Here is a 9,260-nt window from a genome sequence, read left to right on the forward strand (position 1 = left end):
GATATTTTCCAAAATTACCACAGGCTATAGAGGTTAATGAGGCTCAAAATATACAAGTATCTTCTAGTTTCAGATTTCATTACAAAAGAAGCTCTTATATCCAGGTTTTAGGGCAAAAAGAGTACCTCAAGCTGCTACTAAATCACTCAGCTCAGTACTGGAGATTATAATCACATCTCATTCTAACAGTGCCTTATGCCTTCCAGGTTTTAATTCTGAGAGACTGAGTTAAAAGAGATTAATCCCAACACAAGATACACTAACATATTCTAATGCATTTTTCTCAGGTATAGACTGCAGTTTTCAATATATAAATCTTCAGCTACTTATCTCCAGTCCTAGTTAAAATGAGTTAATTGTTTCTTTCATAAGGCAGTAAATTCCTCTAATAACAAAAAGTGTCAAATCTGCAATGTACATGAAAGCAACTGAATTCAGTCTGTTTAAAAACCTGTATACTTAAAATTCCTTCTGCATGACTGCTTTTTAAATAATATATCTGAAATCAGCTAAGTAAAACCACAGATCTTGTAAACTGAGGCATCATTGTCTGCAGTAAGATGTTGTTGCATTGAGTAACACAATTTTGAAATCACTTTATCAACTTAACACAATTCTCTCACATGCATAAGACTGCACACATCATCTCCCATCTTCCTTAAATTAAGTGGTCTAGGCTATTACTTTTAAGAAATTATCAAGAACAGAAACCATCTGTTGCCCCAAGTATTTGATGGACTGGAGAATGAGGAAACATTCATTCACAGCGGCAGCTGAACATATGTGGGTTACCATTATACACATTATTAGTTTAGCTTCATATTTTACTACTTTTGCCACAATAGACAAACTCAATTTTGGTATGTAAGCAGAAGGGCTATCTCAGAACTGCGGGAACAATTCTGTTGAAGCTGAAAAACATCAGTTTGGACAAGCTATTTCTTATAGCACACAGTAATGCAAGATTAAAGATATATGGGCTAAAAGGTGGGCTACAGCTTTTTCAATTTAGGAATTTTTCCAACGTTTCCACGTTCCTCTTCCTTATTTCCACAGTGTACTTAAAGCCATTAAATACGGTCCTGTGGCCTCTGAAGCATGTAATTACTAAGATAAAATATGAAAACCTCTATTTGTCTTTCTGTGTTGCCAGCCTTAAGGCTGCCAAAAGGAGAGAGCACTGTGTTGTGTTCTCTTGGGCTTTGTCAGAAAGATTTTAAGTGTCCAAACCAACCAGAGCAGATATACCAAAATATGGACTGCTCCACTAGCTACATGGAAGATTTTTGAGGTTACAAGAACAGGGAAAGGATAAAATTCACCCATAACTCCAAGGGCAGCAAGGAAGCACATTCCATGCTCCTGCAACTGTCTGGAATTCCTCTTACATGTCATAACAAATGAAATAAAAACCCCACAATGACTCCAACACCCACAGGACAACTTCCTAAAAAAGAATTCAGAATACCAGCTAGCAGTAGTCCCCTCTGCAGCTTTTGCTGGGTCTGAGGTTGGTTCACAGTTAGTTGGGCCTTCAGAAAATTGAGCAGAAGTCAGAAATTGTCCAGTGATTCTCTCTGGAATTTTTGGGGTCATGTAAACTATTTTGTTGAATTCAATATACAGCCTAGATTAGTAAAAAAGACTATCTTATCCTATTTTCATTCAAGAAGAAACATGCAGCTGCTTATTCCTTAATTCTTTGCAGTGCCCTGAGCTTTCCACAGCAAACAGGATTAGTTCTACTGAATGAATTCATCAGTTCTAGCAGAAGCTAAATTGTTCAAAATTGTATTCTCTGACTTCTCCAAGTTATTACTAAACTTGGGATTGCAAACTGAAAGCATGGATGCCAACTTTCCTTTTCTGCCTTTTCACAGGAACAAATACAGCCTTTTCCCTAAACAGCATTAACACTGACCAGGATACTGCCAGTATCACCCAAGCTGCAAATCAGACAAGAAGGATTTGTTTCCTAGATTTCTAGTAAATCTTTGATCACTTAGCTTTATCAGACTTCTGTTATCTCTGATGCTTGACAGAATCCTGAGCAGCTTCTCTATCCAGTAAGGCTGTTGTTCAGTGGCCAATTTTCTATGCAGGTACAACTTCAGACTTTCTTTTTACCTCATAATACCAGAAAAGAATGGTGTTGGCTTCATATATATAATGTTTACATATGTATACAAAAGAGTTCGTGTTGTGTTTTTTTCCTAGCTGAATCCCACTTTGAGCATTTCTATCTCACTGAAAATGGGTGATTTTAAATGTAATAGCCAGCACCTCTCACAGTTATCTTCAACATGAGTATATTTGCTTTGGGTTTTGGTAAGTATTTGATGTAAATAGCTTCTATGTCCCATGACAGAAGAGAAGCAGGGTCCATGAGTGTATGGTTTGCTGTGAAGTACAATGGATCATGGCATACATCCCAGGAATTTTTATAAAGTATTCCTTTCTGGCAGCAGGGCCATGTTCAAGGCTATACAGAGAATAAAACAAAAGGCTCAAGACACACATTATCCAAGCAGGCAGGTTAGAATGGTTCCAAAATGAGCTCAAAGTCAGCCATCAGCATGCCCAGTTACTGGCACTGACTCACATGAAGGGATGAGGGCTCAAGGAGCAGAGTAGAATCAGCACACTCAAACATGTGTCACAGCCCTCAGTCAGTTTATGGAGGAAAAGTTGATAAATTAATAAATTGAGAATCACTTTCCAAATAGCTGATGACCAAGTTCTCAGACCTTAGGAACACAGAGTGGGGCTGGGTATTTTATGTACATAATGCATAACTATACAAACCTCTTGACTTCTACAGCTGCTTTAAGCACACTTTAAAGTTACTGGTTGCCTCATCTCTTTCAGCTCTGAATAAGTATCTGTAACATGTAACCAGATGAATTTGAAAGGCTTATTGTAAAGAGTGAATAAGGAAAGGAACACAAACATTTGCATAAGCAACAACTATTGTTTAGAGTGGGGCTGCATACACACAAGAGCTGCTGCCACAGCTCCCTATTATTTACTGGTGCATTCATACACGTGTAACTCCTGTGTGACTTTTCCCTGGAAGCTTTCCATTCAGTTTGGTATTGTGAATGAACACTGCAGTGTTATTAGAATACTGACAAATACACTAGAGATAAAACTGCATTCCTTGCTGGCAGTGGGGCTATTGTCAAGGTTTAAATAAACACATGTGCTCCCTTATTATTCCTTCTAGCAAGGGTGCCAGTCTACAGGGAAATACAAAACAAAACAAGACCAAACCAAAACTATTTTATCATCAGAAATCTTAAGTAGTTTCCATTTGGGATACTTCCATAGTCCTCCTGCAGCATCACCACCATGGTAATGCAGGTACATACTAATGCAGCTGCCAAAATGCCTGCTTTTCTAAGGTGTTCTATAGAGGAGCTTGCAGCTGGTACTTCCCCAGAGTTCTCTGCATGCAGCTCGATTGGAATGGCAGTAACAGTCTACAGAGGTTTATCAAACCTGCTTCAACAAGAAAGGTGCAGATTAACTAATGATTGCTTGCTTCTTTTTTCTCCTTAAATCATATAAGCTTTTTATAGGGTAATTCAACTGCACAGAAATAGTGTGAAATCCTTATAATACTTGACTTTGTAATTAATGTTGCACTAACATGAGAGGTCACCTGGTTCTCAACCTGTGCCCAAACTAATAATTCTCCTCTAACTATGAATGACTATGAGAGATGACTGGAAATCTCTGATTTGACTTCCTTAGAAGACCCAGAAAACAGTTCCATTTTGTTGCTCCTACCTCCCATCACAAAGGCACAACTTTCACTATGATAAAAATAGTTGTAAAGAGCCAGAAAAAGCAAGGATATTTGCAAGGGAAATAAGGGACCTGGAGGTACTAAAGCTACTCAACTGTGCTTATAAAACTTTATCCTAAACCTTCATGAATCACAAAACACATATTTTTAAATATTTCTGACCTGGTCAGAAATAGGGCAAGCCTGAAGGTTCATTGAAGCCCAGTCCTCCAGATTTCCAGCCCAACTGCATGTATGAAAGCAGTTTAGATAAATCATACAGCACTGTATTGCATGTCTCAAACAACAAGTTTGATAATCCAGAATCACTAGCCAAAATACAGTATTTCCAATTTTGTGAGTTGTCTGCAACTGTGAAATAAATACCTGTAAAATCACCAAGGCAAGTACCTTAGATGAAGGTCACAGAATATTTATGCTAGCTGGAAATAATGGAAATTGTTTAGGCCAACTGCTGCATTTTGTTATTCTGATTTTCAAATAAATAACATCCAGCATGTATTGGAGCTTGTCAACAACTGACATTTAAACACATTTACAAAGAAAATTCTATGATTCTTGAAAAAAACCAACAAACAAAAAACCAAGGTTGTTATTTCTTCCAAAACATGTTGGCCTTGAACTTTTTTTTGCACTGCATCACAGATTTATTTACAAGCTTTAACCAGTATTGAAAAATGAATAAACTAAATATGCAAACTGTCACCAAAATAAAAGCCACTTCTGCTCTGTTAGTCTTGGTGAGAAAAACAGCTTAGTGTCACTGAAGTACTGCAGAGAGAGCTTAAAGAGATGCTTTCCCAAGGCTTTCAATGCATTTTTGAAACAATAACATAATTGTTAAAATTTCCTTTGGCCCCACAGAATTGTAAAGGACAAGAATTGTTTCTAAAACATAATCATTAAACAGTCCAACTTCTCCATTCTAAAATTAACAATTAATTCTTCACCTGTTTCAGTTTACTTAGTGATAAGTAATTGGTTTTATCTTGTCTACAGAAGGAAAATAAATCTTGAAATCAATCTTTCACCTGAAGAAACTGCAAGTAATCTATTTCAGCACAGAGAAGGGCAGTTAATGCCTGCACTGCTGCTCTGGAGCTTTGCTTTCTGCTTTTTCCTTTCCTCTCACCAACGTGCTTACAAAACAAACAAACCCCTCCTGCAGTTACAGGGGTCTCAAACATGCTTTCAACATTTTCCTGTGTGGTGCTTTCTTCTTCCCCACCTGCTCAGCTGCTGATCCAGATTTGTGTAGCTCCAGTATGCAGGTCACACACTCAACACGCCAGGCAAGCCTGGGTCAGAGCAGCAGACAGAAAAACCTGCTTCCAAAGACAAGCCAAAAAGAGAGCATTTGCTCTTCCCTGCAGTTCAGTTTGTGCCCTGAACAAAAATAAAAGCATCAAAATGATTTTCTAAATTCCAGTGACTTGGAGAAGTCTCTTACTAGGGGCCAAATGTCTCCCACTGGTTCATGCACGCTTGCATGTCAGTGTCTTAAGATTCACATTTAACAAGCACACCTGGATTTTTTTCTTAAAAGGAGGGATTTAGCTGCTCCTTCATTTTAGATACCAGTGGCTGTTGTATGTTGTATTTTCACTGATGCTTCCCAACTGTCATCCAGTTAACACAAAGAACTATTTCCTTGCAGTAGTATCTATTGCCAACACATGCTTACCTGATTCTTCTGGTTTTGAATTCAGAAAGATGTGTGTCCAGGTCTCTCCAGGGGAAAAGGTTTTCTTATCTTAGAAAATCAAATGCAAGATCAGGGGTGGGGCAAGACTACTGAAAAATGAAAGATTTGTCAGGGTCCTGGGTTATATGGCAAAAAGTAAGGGCTCTTTTCCTGAAGAATTTTGCTCCAGAAATATGAGGAGACTTCGTCATACTTTAACCTTCCTTAGGGGGACAAAGATACAACTAAAAACCATAAACTGCTTAAAAAGCCCAAGCTGTTACTTGCTAACAATCTCCACTTATGGAAATACAGGTTTTTACAAGCAGAAAATAAATGTGTGGAATGTTGTTAAAATACACAAATACGAATCCCATTTTAGAGATTTGAATCAAAGACAAAAACAATGAGTTCAGCATCACAGCCAGAGAGAGGCCGTGAAGAGAACCCCAGAATCCAGACAGGTGGAGAGGTGGAAGCGCCACTGGATGCTCCCAATCTCTCCAACAGCCTTTGGAGGAGCTCCCACCATACAGAGGAGTCTCTGATCCATTATGGGTGAGCTGCTGGTGACTTTCATATGAGGTAGCACAAGCCTGAAAACATAACAATATGACAATAGACATGCACTGTGATTTTGATAATAAAATGGAACTAACTAAAAGTTGATCATTAACAGTCTTTGTAAGTGCATGAAATAGCTATTTAAGAGAGGCAATAACCTTTTCAAGGGTCTAACATGATCTAACATCCATGATTTCACACTTTTCTTTTGTTAAGTGGTTCTTCCTGTAATTAGTGTCAGTGCTCCTAGAAGTCAAAGATTAAAATGCTTCTCCACAAGCAGGACTCTTAGTATTAAAAAGAAAATGTATTTAATGGATGTCTGAAAGGGAGAAACATGAATGAAGTAGAAGAAAATGTATCTCAAAACAAAACCTAATTTGTAAGCCACATTAGTTAGTGAGCATTTACTGGCTTCATTTGAAAACTCCTCTCATGCCAGTCTCCCCACAGAAGTAAGATGTGGAGAAGGAGCTCAAATTTCCATCTTTTCACCTTGCTGAGCAGAGCTGAATGTCTCATTTTTAAAAGAATGAAGCAGAAAGGAGGCATTGCCACTTCTACATTCCAAAATCTATTCTTTCTCAAATATCTTTGGCTATTAGGAAGCAAATTTAGCTACTGATCTAATTTGTTTCAACTTATAAGTACTAATACCCAAGCAAACATATGTCGAACAGGCTGGTTAAGAATATTTAATGAGAGTTTAGTTACTGATTTGTAAATGAAAAGTGCAAATGTGGCAGTTGCCATAGATCCTTGTAGTTCCTTGCTGGCACTGAGCCCAGCTAGGCTTAAAAATATGCAACATATTGATGGGAGAAAGGGAGAAAAAAAATTAATATTATGTGTAAAACTTGCTGTGAAAATACAATTCTGCATATGGATCTTAATGTAAATTGTACAAGCACGATAAAATAATTCTGAATGCATTTATGTATGCTTTGTGCTGATGGGATTAATGCAAATATTACAGTCACACCATAAATTCACAATGAAATGAATGCCTACAGGCAATTCAGTTTTCTGTCCTTGGTAGCTGTGAACAGAATTGTGTTCTGTTCTACATTTGTCAGCAAATGAAACAGTGAGGAATAATCTCTTCAGTTGCACCTACCTCTTCGTGACATTTCTGCCTTGGAACCAGGAAGGCCCTTTAGTGAAGAAAGAGCCACAGAGAAGACACAGCATGTTCTTATTCCTCGAAAATAGAAGGAAAGCAAAAAGAATGAAAGGGCTGTTAATAAAACCTGACACTAAAAGAAGTTAAAGCTGCTGCATTCATAAATTATGACAAACCCTAGTACTCCCCTCCTCCCCCAGTTATCATACCTATTTCTGTAAACTCTTGCCTCATTTCTTTCCTAACCCTTGTGTAGGAAGTAAAAGCAGCTCTGAGAACTGGGCACTAAAGAGCTGCTACTGAAAGAGAGTAATTGTCAGTACCCTCAGTTCCCATCACCAAGCAGGAAAGAATGACCCTTTATCAAAGATATTTGAGGTTGGAGAGTCCTTTCTGGGTAACCTGCCCACGCTGGCACTGTCCACGTGAAGATTTTTTTCCTATGGCACAATCTGAACCTCCCAAGACCAGGCTTGAGGGTGCTGTCCCTTGTACCAGTACTGAGAGGAACATTCCATCTCTGATTATTTCTTGGAGGGCAGCAGCAAAGCTGCCACTGGGTCACATGTTAATCTTCTCAACTCATACTCTGCTCCTTGGACAGGCAGGACTTTTCTCTGCCACATGTTCACAGGCTACCTCAAAGTAATCAAAAAAATAACAGATAAAAGAAAATGAAACATGGAATTAAACATTTAAACACCCAAGTGCTTCAAAACACTGCACAGACAATATTAGTGTTTGGTACTTGTCCTGCATGGTCACATACAGTGTGTACTTTCCACCATACAGTGGATAGAAAAGTCAGTTTTCCTACAGACTTTGTCACTATAGACTTCATTCATTTTTACAACACTGATATGAACAAGACTGATATTATTTCACACATATGGAAACCAAACCAGACAGCACTGACACCTGTTTTGCCAGACCCCACGTCACAACCAGGAGTGAGAAGTCTGTCAGTGGACTTGGCATTTCATTTTGTCATCTGGATTTTCACTTTCTTTCATTTTTTAAGTCCCAGCCAGCACTCAGCAGTCCTGCAAGGCACAGCCAGGCAAACCACAGCCACCTGCAAAGCACTTGCTTTGTGCCTTGTCCAGAGTCAGTCAGGAATTCTGTGGGATCAGAAAGGATAAAATCCAGCTTCTCAGAATAGCCTTTAATTTCTCTAATTCCCTGATTAGTTTGCAAGGCCCCTTTCAGTCACCATGCTCTGTCCCAGGCACTGAATGCAGAACAAGCTGGAGCAAAAATCCCTCAGTGTGGATCATATCCAGCACTTCCACAGCCTGCTCAGCAGGCAGGAGCTGCAGATGGAAGGGATCACTTCGAGAGCAGCTTCAGAGGATTTATCATCACACCCTGGCAGTTGTCTGTGAAACTGGAGGTTTCCATTTTGGTCACCTCTGGTTGGATTTTCAAATTTACACAAAAAGCCCAAATCTGCAGATAGCAAAGTTCCTATTTTACAGACTTTGTGTCCCCACTTCAGATTATAAACATACTTTAGCACCTGAAATTAAACCTCAAGAAAGTTTTAAAGGATGAGGAAGAATTATGTGTTCTTGCTTTTTATGATTCCCAGAAATTTCAACCACTTTAGATAATATTTTCTGTTTTCCTGCTCTCCAAAAAAACAAAACCAAAAACAACAAAAAACCCCACCAAACACACTAGGCAAACAGAATACTAGCATTTACCTTACTAAACTGGCAAACCATAAGCACTTGAAGTTTTCAATTGAAAACTTCAGAAAACATCAACTGGACACACTGTTGCTTATACTGTGTATTTTAAGGGTATAACCTTAAGGAATTAATACAGTACAGTAGAGAACATTAAGACATCACACTGAAATACAAAATCATTGAAGAGTGGGAAAAAAACCCCAATATTTTTTAAAAACTAAAAATTTAAAAGAAATATATTATTTCAAGAACATTTTCTGTGAGTGATCTGAGACTGACTCCTGTTCAAACCCCCTTTACACACAGCCATGTCCCCTGAGGACAGCGGGGCTGCCACAAGGGTGTCTGTGTGCTTGTATCATCCCTGGCATGCTGTGTCCAGAG

General features: G+C 38.6%; 1 protein-coding gene across 3 annotated transcripts in view; it reads right to left on the bottom strand.

Annotated features, from left to right (window-relative positions):
- LOC146431812 (uncharacterized) overlaps positions 1-7,813 on the bottom strand; it is a 92,317-nt gene extending 84,504 nt beyond the window's left edge. For all 3 annotated transcript variants that reach the window (XM_085072159.1, XM_085072158.1, XM_085072160.1), the window contains exons 1-2: positions 7,585-7,813; positions 7,177-7,260 (exon numbers count right to left, since the gene is read on the bottom strand). In XM_085072159.1, the coding sequence (XP_084928285.1) occupies positions 7,177-7,189 (13 nt within the window). In that variant the 5' untranslated portion in view covers positions 7,190-7,260; positions 7,585-7,813. The remainder of the gene's footprint in view (positions 1-7,176; positions 7,261-7,584) is intronic.
- Between the last annotated feature and the right edge of the window lie 1,447 nt (positions 7,814-9,260).

This window comes from Lichenostomus cassidix, chromosome 12 (assembly GCF_008360975.1).
Source record: "Lichenostomus cassidix isolate B80296 chromosome 12, HeHo_3.0, whole genome shotgun sequence".
NCBI lineage: Eukaryota > Metazoa > Chordata > Aves > Passeriformes > Meliphagidae > Lichenostomus > Lichenostomus cassidix.